The 14,671-nt window shown below is 40.7% G+C and overlaps 1 protein-coding gene across 5 annotated transcripts in view; it reads left to right on the top strand.

The window, feature by feature from the left end:
* Positions 1–14,671, top strand: part of LOC116311161 (aminopeptidase O (putative)) — a 90,006-nt gene that overhangs the window by 58,526 nt on the left and 16,809 nt on the right. For all 5 annotated transcript variants that reach the window (XM_039621319.1, XM_039621318.1, XM_039621315.1 and 2 more), the window contains one exon: positions 14,155–14,271. In XM_039621319.1, the coding sequence (XP_039477253.1) occupies positions 14,155–14,271 (117 nt within the window). The remainder of the gene's footprint in view (positions 1–14,154; positions 14,272–14,671) is intronic.

Here is a 14,671-nt window from a genome sequence, read left to right as displayed (position 1 = left end):
TCATAATCCCCTGTTCTTCATTTGTTGGGGTTACGCTTATTCACTCCATGTGAGTGGGTGTATGTGCTAATGGCCGCATTGGCTTTCCTTTAACGTTAGAGACATTTTAAAACTGTCTGAGAAGCAGAGACAAATCCATGGCCTAACTATGACTTCACTAAGAGGCTTGTTGCCAGAAACCCCCGTTTTACAAATTTTATGGCCCCCCCTTTGAGACCCATTGAGGTACTGGACCTCTGTGGGGTATCCTTTAAGTGTCTGGCACCAGGATTGGATTGGAGTCTGGGGCGTTTGTTGGTTGGGTCCGTGCTTTGTGCTCTTTGTCGTGTTCGCCGTTGTGTGTGGTAGCTGGTTGGATTGTCCCGTTGGGATGGCTGCTGCCATTGGGGAGTGTCGTTACCATGGAAGTGCGTGGTTGATCTGGAGCAATGTTGTGCTGGGTGGTACGTCTCAAAGTAACATCAAGAGCATTGCATCGTAACAAGATAATCAATGTTATTCACTTCCAGTGTTGGGTAAGTTACTTTAAATTAGTAACTTAGTTACATTACTAGTTACTTCTCTAAAAAAGTAACTCAGTTACTTCAAGTTACTCGTTACTTTCAGAGTAACTAGTTACTAGGGAAAGTAACTTTGGTTTTACTCAGAATTCTCTTGTTAATGTGTTGCTTCTGTAACTGGATACCCAGCCAGACTGCCAGTCTTCTAGCTTGCTTACTTGCCACACGTGCACTGTGCCACCTACCAACAGAAAGGAAAAAATAATGTGCACATTTCCACGAGAGAAATCCCACGCCTGGACCGTCGTTGAGCGCCGCCATGATTCTAGCCTGCTTTTTACATCCAACACAAAAACTGCAGTCGTGGTGCTTTTGATTGTACTCAGAACTTGGAAATTCTGCCTTCTGAATAGGAAGATGTAGGTAACACCAGACTGCAGATGAGCTGCATACAGAGCTGGACTGGGACAAAACAATCGTCCCGGGCATTTTGACTAGAGACCGGCCCACCATTATAGGAAAAATCATAAAGCCTTTGAATGAAAATAAACACTGTTGTGACAGTGATGTACACTGTTCTGATGGTATATATGTATCAATCTATCAATTGTTTGTTGTAAGACTCAGATAATTATTTTTTAAAAGCCAGACATTTTAAATGAGAATAATAAAGAAAAGTATTTCCTTGTGCCCCCTTTCCTGTTAATGCCCTACCTGGCCCCTGGCAACACTTTGCTAGACCCGCCCCTGCACAGTTACCAGCTGTCAGCTATGTAGAAAAGGATCCTGGTGTTATTTGTCTCTCAGAAACAGTTCATAACTTCCATTCATTCCATCCAACTCATTCATGTCACCTAAAAGGTAAACCTGTTTCTCCATCACCTGTTCAGCTCTGATGATTCAGTAAGGACATCTCCTGGTTTCATCTGCATGTTTCCCTCTCACCAGATAACCAAACCGATATCATGACCAGCAGCTTTACAGCTGTGGCTCCAGCAAACATCAGCTGATACTAGAAATTAATATTAAATAAATTCTAACAACAGCTGATCAAGCTTAAACGTGCTGCTGTTGTTTAACGCGACATCCGCTGGTTTCCTCTTTCTGGCGCAAAGTGGGCAATAAACAAACGAGAGAAAAGCCGATCAGCTGATCATTGATCAGTTTCGTGATTGAAGTAGAAACGGGAGAGGAGAGAATGAGAGAAGAGGCAGCTGTGCAGCTTCAGCTTTGTGTCTTTTTCATTGTAGCTGAAGTCCGGGACAAACTGTGTTCCTTTTCACCTCAGTACGAAACGCGTAATATTTTCTCTGAATACCAGACGATTCTGTTTTTTACTGGACGGTTGGCAACTCTAATAATTAACCGTATGAACAAAATAAAGTTCAACATCAGTAACATAGCACCCACACAGCTGTATAGAAACTCCGTCATGCTAGCTAGTACGCAGTACGAAAATGTCAGCATACCGAAAATAAACTCCACCTAAACTTGGTTTATATCTGACCCAGATAGACTGCAGGTCATAACTTCTTACCTGAAGTTCAGTTCACCTGACACGCGGACGGCGGCCGCCGGGTCTCTCCTCTTGCCTCCCTTTTCCTTCATCCACCTGCTGGCTTCCACCACTTGCTAATGTTATTGAATCTGTGGAAGCTCCGCGATATCCACCACACGAAGTAACGAGTAACGAGCCTATCTAAATCCCAGTAACGAGTAACGCGTTCCTGGTTTTGGCATAATAACTAGTTACCGTGCTCGTTACCACAATAATAACGTAGTTACTGTAACGCGTTACTTAATAACGCGTTAGTCCCAACACTGTTCACTTCACCTGTTAGTCGTTTAACTGCTCATCAGTGGAGACAGATTAAATATGTATTTTCAAACCACTCATTTTCTAAAATTTGAGTCAGGTGAAGATCATCACAATTAAGAATTTGGAACAAGGGGCCTGCTGGGAATTATTGACATTTTTAGGTCTGGTTTTAGCTCTTGAAATGTTCTCATAACAAAATGTCACAGACACAGTCGATTCTTGCTCTGTTAAGAAGAAATAAATGCAATAAAACAGTAGAAAACAAATATTCAAAAAGTAATTTTGTTGACATGTCAAGTTACAAAAACACTCTGCCGGGGGATGACAGGACCCACCGTTTGAATCTTTTCAACGCTCTTGTACTGTCTAGTATTTACAGTCAGATACAGATAAAAACTCCTCTCCGAGTCTATTATATATTGCAACGATGAGTGTGGTATCATAATAGGAAAAAAGACAGAAGGGTTGTTGTGTTAGTTAATCTCTTCTCTTTCTGTTGTGTCTTCCTTCATTCTCTAATATCTTTTTCCCCTTTTGTGTCTGTATGTGTGCGTGTGTGTATCTGGCTCTTTGTGGATGCGCATGACTCCACAGCTGTGTGTGTCTGTCTGTCTGGGCAGCAGATATCTGGGTTTAGTCCATCCCACATACCTCTGTCAGCTCAGACTGCTTCAACCTACCAAGCCCAGAGTTCACTCATGAGACAACACACATATGCAGTATACTCCACACATACACACAGATACACAGGCAAGCCACAGGCAAGTTTCTCAGCTCGCACACAAACAAAAAGACACACTGAGACTTAAACTTTGAGCCACAGGAGGATTCATACAGTCTCTTCCTGAACATGACCTTTCTTTTTGATTGGTCTGGCAACATTAGCCTCCCTGCTGCCGCTCCTTCTTTGTTTTTGACTATGTCTGCCAGAGCCCTCCCATTTATCGCCCACTGTGTTTTCTTTTCCACTATGTTTTTCTTTCCCCTATCCCGTTTTTAATCTAGATTTCTCAGTGTATCTTTCAACAGGAGTTGATGCTGTCACTCCAAACTGGAGGTCATTGCTGGTGCATGTTTGTGTTTTACCCTTATTATTGTTGTCATCTGAGTAAACCTAGCTTGAATAGAGTCCTATCTGCCAATGTGGGTTTGTGTGCATGCTTTTGCCTTCACTGTGTATGCTGACATTTAGAAACCTAACCACATCCAAAATGGCGTGGTGGAACTCTGTTGCACAAGCTGACAAAAGTGCTTTGACCCATGTGCTTTTGTGACTGTGCCCTGTTAACCCCTGTAATTATTATAATTTAGAACAGAAACCGCCACTGATATTTATCTGCCAAATCCATTATATGAAACTGGAATTTTATTTTATTTTATTATAAATATTACCCCGGTGGTAATATTTAACCACAGCCCATAGGCTGCTCTCACCCTCCAAGGATAGAGCTAAAACAAATGAGATAAGGAAATTAAACTGAGGCTATTTCCAGCCTTTGTCACATTTCATGCATTTATACTTCATGCCTTTAAAGAGAGTGCAGTTTGGAATCTGTGAGGTATTTGAATTGTATTTGTGTCGAGCATCTGGGACGAATCAAATGCATCAGCTAAAATCTAGCATGTTGATGATTAAATCAAAACGTTGTAAGACACTTAATAAGTGCTGGTATCAGATAAAGTTAACATCAGCTCTTATTTGGTAAGTTTAAGGCTTTTTTGTGAACTGCCAGCCCGAGTAAATGTTTATATTCAAATCGTGTATAATTTAACAACCTTGTTATTGGAATTTACATATTAAAGGAAAAATCTGCTGTGTATGCGAGTGTGTGTCTGTCTCTGAAGAATTTACTGTGACTTCTAGGTGCCTGACAGGCATGTATTTTAACTTGTAGATCCACTCGTATTATTTAGACAGGGATAAAATAGTTTGTAGAGCTCTGTTTTAAGTTGCAGAAATCTGTTGCACTGATTTGAAAGAATTATCTGGCTTTGGATATGCATAAAACATTAGTTGAAAGGATCAACTCAAAGTTATGTTGATATTTCCATTGGATTTGGTGATAAAAATATAGACTATCATCAGGCTTATGCTCCGTCTGCTTTCATAAGTGTTTGTCTCCCATCACTTTGTCCTTGTGTAGCTGCACAAAAAAGCCTATATGCCTCTGTTCTCCACAATCCCTTTCTCCTCACCTCTCTCTTTGTCTAAGCTGACGTCCAGCTGTTTGGTTGTGTCACTGTTGTACAATTGCTACAGAATCCCCCCCCCTCCAACACACACACAAACAGCAGTCCTTTTGTTCTTGCTCTGTTTGAAAGGCCTCTCTCTTTCAAAGGCATATGGGTGGTGCAAGGGCAAAACACTCAGCAGCCACCACCGAGACCTGGGTTCGGTCTCCTGTTGTAACTCTGACTAGTTGTTTGGGGCACCTGCTTGTAGGTGCGTTGGATCTAAGGGGGCTTGTTATAACCTTCTGAGAAATGTAATTCTCGTGGCACACTGGGGAGTAGACTTTTGCCTTTCTCTGCCTTCCCAGATCAGCAGTAGCACACTAAGTAGTAAGGACTGTCCCACAGGGGAATTGAGCTTTGCAAAATTGAAAAAAAGAGGTTGTACAGATAAGAAAGAAGCCTGGTCTGAATTGTTTGAGGAGTTTCTCTGTCCATCAGAACTTACACAGAGGATTGTGGGAGGAGGAGGAACAGTAAGAGGGAGGCATCCACTGGAGACAGTTAGATTTGCAGCTTGCGTCAAAGCACAAAGTGCCAGAGATTAATTAAACTTCTCCCTGTTTTGGAGGTGTGTGCATGTGTGAATGAGTATGAGTCAGGGTGGTGATGAGTAGGAGAGAAAACATGTTAATTGCCTTCATCATCAGTGCCAAATTGCAGGAACATAGAATTTTACATAACAAACGCCCCACCTTCTGCAGCGCACAAAGAAAGAACAAAGTGCTGAGGCAGAGATGGAAAACCATCTAAAGAGCAGCAAAGTACACACCTCAGTGCATGCTTGTGTATACTTGGACACTCATTTTGTGCAGGTGTTTTCTTTTTTATGTTGTTGGTGCATGTGCTGCTGATTCCCCACCGAGTCCCTCCCTACTTACAGGTCCACTGTGTGTGGTTTTTAAGCTTAACCCCTGAGTCGCAACCCCGTTGTGACCTCATGCTGCTCTTTGATTGGCCTGAGATTGTGAACTTGAAGCCAAGAAAGAAGACGAAGGGGGGAAAAACAAGCAGCTACCCACCCTAACAGCAAGCTGCTGATTAAACATACTTGAAAAGTGATGCATTTACATATTCATGTATGTACATAAGCTGGGTTAAACGTTGGGGATTTAGGGTCGAGAACACAGACTAACGTGCAGAGTGTATAATAAAGCTGCTCTTTGTATACGCCCTCAAAACTGATTCCAGCACATTTGACTGAGAGAACCTAATTTCGGCACATAGGCTTGTTTGTTTTAGAAATGAGCTTTTCATTCTCGTTCTCAGGACGGTGAATATCCCTGACCCTTTGCGTGCTGTCAGCCCATATTTGTGCAGGGAGATAAATGAACAAAATAATTGATTTCAGCAGCTATTGTACTGTGAGGATAAAGCTTCTTCCCCTATATCTGTCCCTCAAAAGCCCTCTATATGTTTTGACCCCCTGAACGATTGCAACAGTCCGACCCGCAGTAACTCACACAAACGCATGCATATATACTGCCTCATTCCAGCATCTGTAGCTATTCCGGTTTGTTGATTAGGGTGGTTTTTCTAATTTGGAAAGACAAAGAATGAGGGATATTAATGATTAAATTACAGATAGACAGGCACAGTTGTAGGTCATCACCGAGGTCATGAGTCTGTGACCGGCACTATCTGTGAGATCATCACTATGCTGTAGCAACAGCAGGTGTGACATCATAGAGGATGGCTCCATTGCACAAGTTGAAAGGGCAGCATGTGACTCATAGATAACCTTTTAGTATCTCCTGTGCGTGTGTGTGTGGACTCCAATCCATTACCCAAAATTGGTTTACAAAACCTATGTCATCAGACTCTTTTGTAATGTCTTTTTGGACCTTGTGAACCCACAAGATTGCAGTATTATATCCTCACAGTGAATGAATTTATTCTTCTCGAGCCACTTATCATATTTATAGGGTCATCTCAATATTGCTGCACCTTCAGCTAAAGTCTCCCACACTTGTTCCACACCAGCAGAGACTTACCACTATTGTGTAACAGGGACCTTTTGCTAATAAGTGATCATGTGATGTTACAATTAAATCAAGCGTTTCTTTCTGGGAAAGGTAGTAAGTTTTCACTGCACATCATTTCACTTGGTAGGAGTACACATTGAGAAGTTGAAAACTTTCCAAAAAGTACCCAAGACACAGAAAGTTTCTTTCAAATTATTTGGTTTTATATTATTTTCTTGCCTTTTGATCACTATTTTATTCTCGGCCATCTGCCCTGTTTTTTTGTGGTTTTTTTCTCCTGCACATTTTAATTTCGTGCAGCTGTATAGAGCAGTTACGAGCTAATTAAAAGTGTAAGTGTGTGTGATGCTGTTTATGCTGTCATGTCTGTTGAGAGAACTTTAACAGCTGCTTGGTGTACTGTTCCTCTATCAAGCTCAGTCCTGCCACTATGGTTTGAGCAGATGTACATTTGGGCCTTTAAATCAACTGTTAAAAAAAATCGGCAAAAAGAGATAAAAGAAGCAAGGAGGAGCTTTAATTGAAGGAGCCAGACACATAGTTTGGAGCTCTGAAAGAAAGAGTGAAAGGGAGTTGGTATGGAGACGGGGAGCAGACAGTCATGGAGACAGAGGCAGAGGGAGAAAGAAAGGGAGGTGATCTGAGTAAAAGAAAGAGTGAAACCTTAGTACCTGAGGCGTGGGTTGAGGCCTTTAGCTGCTGGTGCCAGAATGTGTTTTTACGAGCCTGCGGTCAGACAGACATAAAAGGCAGCCGAGCGGCTGAATGGCATCACACACACGCACGTGCATGCACACACATGATTCAATGGCCTCTCAGAAATCACAGTTTGGTTTTATAATGTCACAGTTAGTCAATGTCTCCAACCCCCATAATGCAATGTGACTGAACAAGCAGCACATTCTCCCCTGTGGTACTGAGGTAGGTAGCGAGAGACAGAATTGAGGGGAAGTAATGGAGGAAAAGAAAGCATTTGTGTTAGTTCAGATCAAACTTTATTTAATATGGGACAAAATCACAAGTCAGAAATTTGATTTAAGAGACTTTCTGATCTCCACATCACACAACTTTCTTTATGTTGAGGTTGTGGAACGCCCCCAGAGCTGGGACCAAGTCTGTAAGAATTCGTGGTCAATGGCAATGAGACAGAATCAGTCTGCTATAAATTTCTGCTTAATGGGTTGGCAATTACACGCAGTTTGTGATAATGTTGCTATTAACTGAGATACATTAGTGAAAATCAGAAGTCTGTTGCAGTCTGCTGGAAATCCATTGCTGTCCTTCTTTAACTTAAGAATGGGGAAAATTCCCTCCATAATCCCTTCTACAGTCTCGCTAGGAAAAACATTGGTTGCCACCGTGTGCAGTAAACTTGCAAATGGTTGCTTCGAAGACAGTGATCGGGTCTGCAATTACTCGCAGTCAGCTGCCATTTTCAAAGCAACTTGGGTACATCAAGATGGTGATACAATGGTAATGATATATATTAATTCTAATGTACGTACATGTGTCTAATGTACAGTTTATTTTAATATTGTAATTAACCTTGATAAATTGATGGCAATAGATGGAAAAATCCCATCTTTTGCCAACTATTGTAAATTCCTTGCTGTTTACATACAAAGAAATTCAAAGGAGCAGCTTAAATTCAGCCCAAACTTCATAAATTTGAAACAGAAATAATCAGAACGCAACCAACTGGCAACCATTTGAGTCCCCTATTACAAAGAGTGTCTGCGGCACAAACAGACTCAGATTGATTGCGACATGCTGGCAATCTGTCTTAGACGGCAATTATTTGAAAACCTTCGCCAATCTGTCTGAAAGTAATTACAGTCAGTCAGACCACAATCGTTTGGAGATTGGTTGCCTCCTACCAGGCAACCTGTGCAATTTCCTTGCAATTAAAAGCGGTTACAAATGCGAAAAAAATTCAATGCAATTACCATTTTTTCCTCTAGATGTGAGGTTTCCACCCTAGTGGGAGTGAGCCATATAGGGACAAAAGAAACAGAAGGGCATCAGAGGAGGTCGGATACCTGGTTGGTCAGGTTTATTGTGGAATATGTGTTATGAACAATATATCTGTCCAACCAGGAAGAGTTGGACAGATATGCTGAGCATTATAGTAAATTTACAGTTAGAAAAAGAATATCAGTAGTCTTAAACTGATACTCTTACTACACAAGATTTAACAAGAAATAACACAATCTGTAAAAAGTTTTAGTTATAATCTGTATCCTTTCAACAATACAGTTAGTTTAGTCTTGAAAGATAACTTCATAGAGGAATTACAACAAAACGGAAGCAAAAAAGGAACAACTTTTCAGTACTGCCTGGCCATAACTGATTTTTTATTTTTGCACATAGCTTGAGATGATTTGATCTACCACATTTTTTCCATTTTGCAGGCTTTAATTTTAGTATAAAGTAATTCAGGATGTAGGACGTCTGTTTTGTCTGTCGTCTCCTATCTGTTGTTTGCTTGTTTCCTGTAACTGTTGCTGTCGTCATTCCCCTTTTTATTTTTATTACAGTTGTAATTGGTTGCACGCGTCTTATAATAGAGTGGAAGCAAAAAACACACCAATGAATAAAGTGCTAAAAAAAAGGGCATAGAAATAGAAGCATTTTTAAAAATTCAAATCAGAAAGCAGAAACGTGGGAGAAAGCAGGGATGATTCACCCACCAGGGGTTACTTGAGGTTCTTGCAGTAATGTGATTGTAAATGGTGATTGGCTGCTTGAGCTAAGGGGAATAAAAGAGGTAGAGATCCTGACCTGATTTAACACAGAAGATGTAAAGGTTATATTAATGTTTTGAATCTATTTGTGCATGCATAAAGGCTGCAGAAAATTGACATGGGCTCGCTGTCCTATGTACTGTACAGAACAAGAGTGCCGTTGCCATGGAAATGCTGAACAAGTGATGGATTGTTAGATACGCACAGAAAGGATTCAAGATTTACCTTTTCTTAAAAGAAAAAAAAAATCCTTTTTTGTTTATTTTTTCACAATTTTAAAGAAAGAGATGCAGTGGAGTCAGCTGCCCCTCATTATCGCTCCTTATGGTGATCAGTATTAAGGATAGAAATCCCACAATAAAGCTTCTGTTGAGCTTCAGATCATTTTGTGCTGTGCAAATGTGTTACACCGCAGCAGTAGTATGACTAATACAAGTCCCATAGTCCTATACACCCACACATATGTACTGACACACGCACACAAAATGTAGCTGCTTCTTTCTTTTGACTCTCAATTACTCTCAAACTCTTAATTTTCTCCAACTCTTCCCACTCTCATAGGAAAACATGCACACCAGTGTATATCTACACACACACACACATACACACACACACGCACCTACACACAAGGCAATATATACCTTATCTCATTTATAGTCTGGGGTGGATATCATATCCTGTGTCTCATTGAGCTGTCAGTCACTGAGGCGAACAGTGTATATTTGCGCATACATGCGCTCACGTGGGTGTGTGTGTCATTGTTCTGTGGAGGTTTGGAGGTCAGTATGTGAGGAGACATTTCAGCAGCATATTTCCCAGAGGTTCTTGAAAGGTGTAATTCAGCATACATCTGGTTTCAGATGACCCCTGTTAGTGGTTTGTAACAATGTGAAGTTTGTATGTTGGTGCGTAGATTGATTTATGTGTGAAGTCTTTAGCGTGTATGTGGATGAATGTGTGCGTTTGTGCATCTGAGAGGGAGCGACTGTGAAATGTCTCCCTTCTGACATTCCTTAGTTTTAACAGACAGCATGGGAATGTAATGCTTCTTTAATTTGGTCAAATTCTTCTGTGTGTGTGTGTGTGTGTGTGTGTGTGTGTGTGTGTGTGTGTGTGTGTGTGTGTGTGTGTGTGTGTGTGTGTGTGTGGTGAACTTTTCACACAAATCATTGAGCTAGAGAGGGATATGTTTCCCCCGTCGGCGGGGTTTTCAGCACTGTACTATTAAGTGCTATTGTTAGGTACCAATGACCTAGCCTTGACGCGTGTGTGTGTGTGTGTGTGTGTGTGTGTGTGTGTGTGTGTATTTGCTTTCTTCTATTGGCTGTTTGTGTTGGTGTGCCGTTCTCTACCCATTAATAAGGGAGTACTCATCCGTAGAGTTCACCTTTTACCCACAACTGGTCTTTCTCTTCCTCTCTTTCATCCACTAACACACATGTCTACACTCAGGCTGCCCTAAAACACATTTGAAGTCAGAATTTCGTAAAAGCCCAGCAGTACAGCAGTTCTCAATCCATAATACAAAATTTAACATGAAACATAAAAGCGGATTAAATACTTATCAAATTCTTATTATTCATCACATCATTGTGATAACATTAATGAGACCTTTTATATACATTTACATAATGTTATGTAAGTTGTACAGTCAGTCCTACAGGCGTAGGAGGAGACAGCATTGTGAAAAGTGCTACATCACTCACTTCAGATTTCCACCTGATACAGGCTTCTCAGGTTTGCTGATGGACACAGCAAGGCTGAAAAGAAAATGAGTTAAAGCAAGTTGAGCAAGTAGCTACTCTTAACCAGGGGTTCTCCTATTTAAAAAGTCAGCATTTATTAAATTAGCAACACTTTAACATCAAAACAAGTTTAGGGTTTTTATTATGCTGCGTAGAAATGCTATATATTCATGTTTCTTCCACTGCTCAACCAGTGCAATATTTAAAATATTCAACTAAAATTTGTTGTCTTACTATTGCATAATTGTTGGTTATTGCAAACACCTCTGTAATAAAGATAGCCCCAGAATGAAATTGACAGGTTTTATAAATCTTTAAAATGTATACATTTTCACAAAGAACACAGTCATGTGGACAAACGATGCAAATCCCGTTTCCCTGTTTTAAAATAACTCGGTACACAACCACATACCTCAAATACAAGCAAAATATACACTTCAGAGTAAATTGTATAAGCCACAAACAACCCACTTTTTTCTTATGTTACACCAACGTGAATGCAGCGTAGGTGTGTGGGAATTTTTTGGTTTAAATTACACAAACCAATATGAAATGTTCCATACTAACCAGAACCTTTTAGACCAAATAAATACCTGCCCACAGAAGAAAAACAAATAGCCTTTTTTAACCAGTGAACTTTCCCTGTTATTTTTTTCTGGCTTTAATTCAAGTCATTCAGTTATTTCTTTTTGGGGGGGTTTTACAGATGGCTCAGTGGAAAAAAAAAACTGGTCATGACTTTTTTTTTTCCATAAGTCAAAAAAAAAAAAAAAATAATGACCAAAAAACACAAAATATTTCAGTGGACCTAATCCTCTTCTGCAACTACCCCATCTAAAAGAGTGCTTGTAATTTAAAAAGTTTCCTTTTGTTTCTAACTTTAAAAATTTTCCACCCAATTAAGTATCCACTGTTTAAAAAAAGGATTTGAATAAATAAATAAAATGCTTGAGGTAGGGAACTTGGCAAAAATGTGGATTTGGTATGGAATTGATTCAAGTAATTTAGGAGTTTTAAAGTTTTTAGTTGTAGAAGTAAAGATCTCTACCCAAGCACAGAGTAATCATGGGCTAACTAATCATGCACATAATAAGGTTTAAAAAAAAAGTGCAGTATTCTCCTCTAAAGAGAAGACAGATGAAATATAAAGTAGCTTAAGTACTTTAGTAGCTGTTTGTGTTTTTGTTGAAGTATGCTAGATAGTGTTGGTGTGGTGTGATGTAACTTCACCATGGAGATGACAACTGATGAGGGAGATGATCGTGTTTCAGTGTGTACAGTGTCTGTGCGTGTGTGTGAGGGTAATAATAACAATGTAAGCTGGTTTGTAATGTACCATCACTGACCAGGAATTTGCTTTTGGAGACACTGTTGCAGACATATTGATTACCACCATGGCAACACAAATATATACAACACACAACAGGCTTTCACAGTCACCGCAGAGGGATATGAGGAAAGAGTTAGAGAGAGAAAGACAAAGAAAGAGCTTGCTCCTCACTTTTCAAAGGGAAGGGTGGGAGAGTGAGAAGGATCATGGGTGGGCCCCAAAGAGACTCTTTAGAGATGGAGACGGCACTTTAGAAAACACTCAGCCTTCACAAATTGGAGGGAGGAGGGATGAGGAGTGAGGAGAGTCAATAGAGGGTGAAGAGAAAGACTGGATATCAGATTTTCCACAGAGTTGGATGATCGTCAGTATTTGTGTGTGTGTAGCAGCGATAGTATAGTTTTATTTGAATGTTTTCCAGCTTGAGTCTGAGTGTTATTCCCTCAGCTTCAACAGGTACATGCTAAAGTACTTCCTGGTTTTAGATCAGGTATTTCCCAGCAGCACTAAAGAGGTTGTTTACCATAAATAGCTTTCAACAGACTGCACAAATGTAGCTATTCATCATGCATTTGCTGGCTCCGTTCACCTCAATAGAAGGAGGTAATCGTATCCAGAAAGAGCAGAATGTGGCTTTCTCCTCTGTGTTACTTTCTCTTCGCTTCCACGCACCCTGCCTCTCTCAGTTGCACGCACACGCACGCACGCACGCACACACACACACACGCACACATGCACGCACGCACACACACACACACACACACACACACACACACACACACACACACACACACACACACACACACACACACACACACACACACACACACACACACACACACACACACACACTTCATACTTATTTTCACATTAGTCTCTACGGGGCCTTCAGCCATTAATTGTGTCCCAGACTGGGACCACAGAAGAAGTGTGGCCGGTAGTGCTGGGTGTATCCAAGAGAGAGGCAGGCAAGGCTGGGCACAGCTGTCTCTAGAGGAGGAAGCCACTCTCTCATATCGTTGCCCACATCCATCCTCAGAATACTCATCTAAACTCACTGTCCCTGAAGATGGCAATCACAAGAAGAAAATAGATTGTTTCCTTCAGGTCTACCTCAGGATAACACAAGCAATATATGCACGATTAGGAAGCAGCAGTCAGGCATTTAGTTTTTCCTGAAAACCTTTTAGTCTCTGACATTGATACAGTGGGGGATTTCACTGCAGTCTCGCAGCCTACGAGCAGAAATGTTGTCAAAGATGTCCCCCCCCTTCCCGGCAAAGTGTGTTCCTGAACAGTGCTCCTCTGAGTTTCTCTACAATAGAACAAAATCAAAAAAGACAACTTAATTTCTTTGCCCTAATATTTTCCGTTCATCTGTCTTTTGCCTATTCTGTAATATTTCCCAGCTGTACAAGATTCACTTGATTTACCATATTTATTTAATCACCACTTCAGCTGTTTTATTATTCCACCATTTCCTCTGTTTGAAAGGCAGCATTAATTGCCTGACTTTTATTGATGTGTTTTTTTTCATCAAAGCTTTCATTGCACGGAGGAGAAAATCTAACTCGCGGAAAATAATGCAAATGTGCTTATGTGTGGGTGCACAGGATCCAACATGTAAATGATTCAGCTACTCTTGATAATTTTTGCAAGTTTGGTAATTTGAAGCTGCTGGTGTAAGGAAAATGTGAGTTTTTTCCCCCCCTTGTATTATTTAATAATGCCTCAATATGTTTTATGAGGCTGGCTAGATTAGTCAGAGCTATTAATATCATAAACCGTTGTCTCCTCAGCTGACGTCGGACCAGCTAGTGATGCTTCTGGAGCTTCTGTTGGAGGAATCGGAGTTAAGCGTGGCATCACTTCGTGCTCTGCAGAGAACATACAGTCTGCAGAATCAGGACGCTGAGGTAAGACCACACACTCGCTTATTCACTCATACAAACGCAGACACATGCTCAGACAAGTGAGCATATTCACCCAACATTTACAATCCCCTCTGATAATAAAAAGTAGCTTTCCTCTTCGTGCACATCTTAAAGCATGGCACTTAGTAATGTGTAGTAAATTCTGTTGTAAGAGCTCTCTTCTTTACAGCAGCCATTACTGACTAAATCCCACAAGTATTTGGTTCATTTTTTAATGTTGAACAAAGTTCCTTAATGGTACTGTTAACAGTGTTTGCCTGTGTGTGTGTGTGTGTGTATGTGTGCATACTTTTCACTGTTTGTACTCTCTGGGTATGTGTGTATGTGTGTGCGGATGATCCAGTGCTTCCTCTCAGTACAGGAGCGCTGTGAAAACACAGCT

The sequence above is a fragment of the Oreochromis aureus genome, linkage group 12, assembly GCF_013358895.1.
Source record: "Oreochromis aureus strain Israel breed Guangdong linkage group 12, ZZ_aureus, whole genome shotgun sequence".
Classification (NCBI taxonomy): Eukaryota; Metazoa; Chordata; class Actinopteri; order Cichliformes; family Cichlidae; genus Oreochromis; species Oreochromis aureus.
Note: the sequence above shows the minus strand (reverse complement) of the source record. Positions and strands in the feature narration are given on the sequence as shown.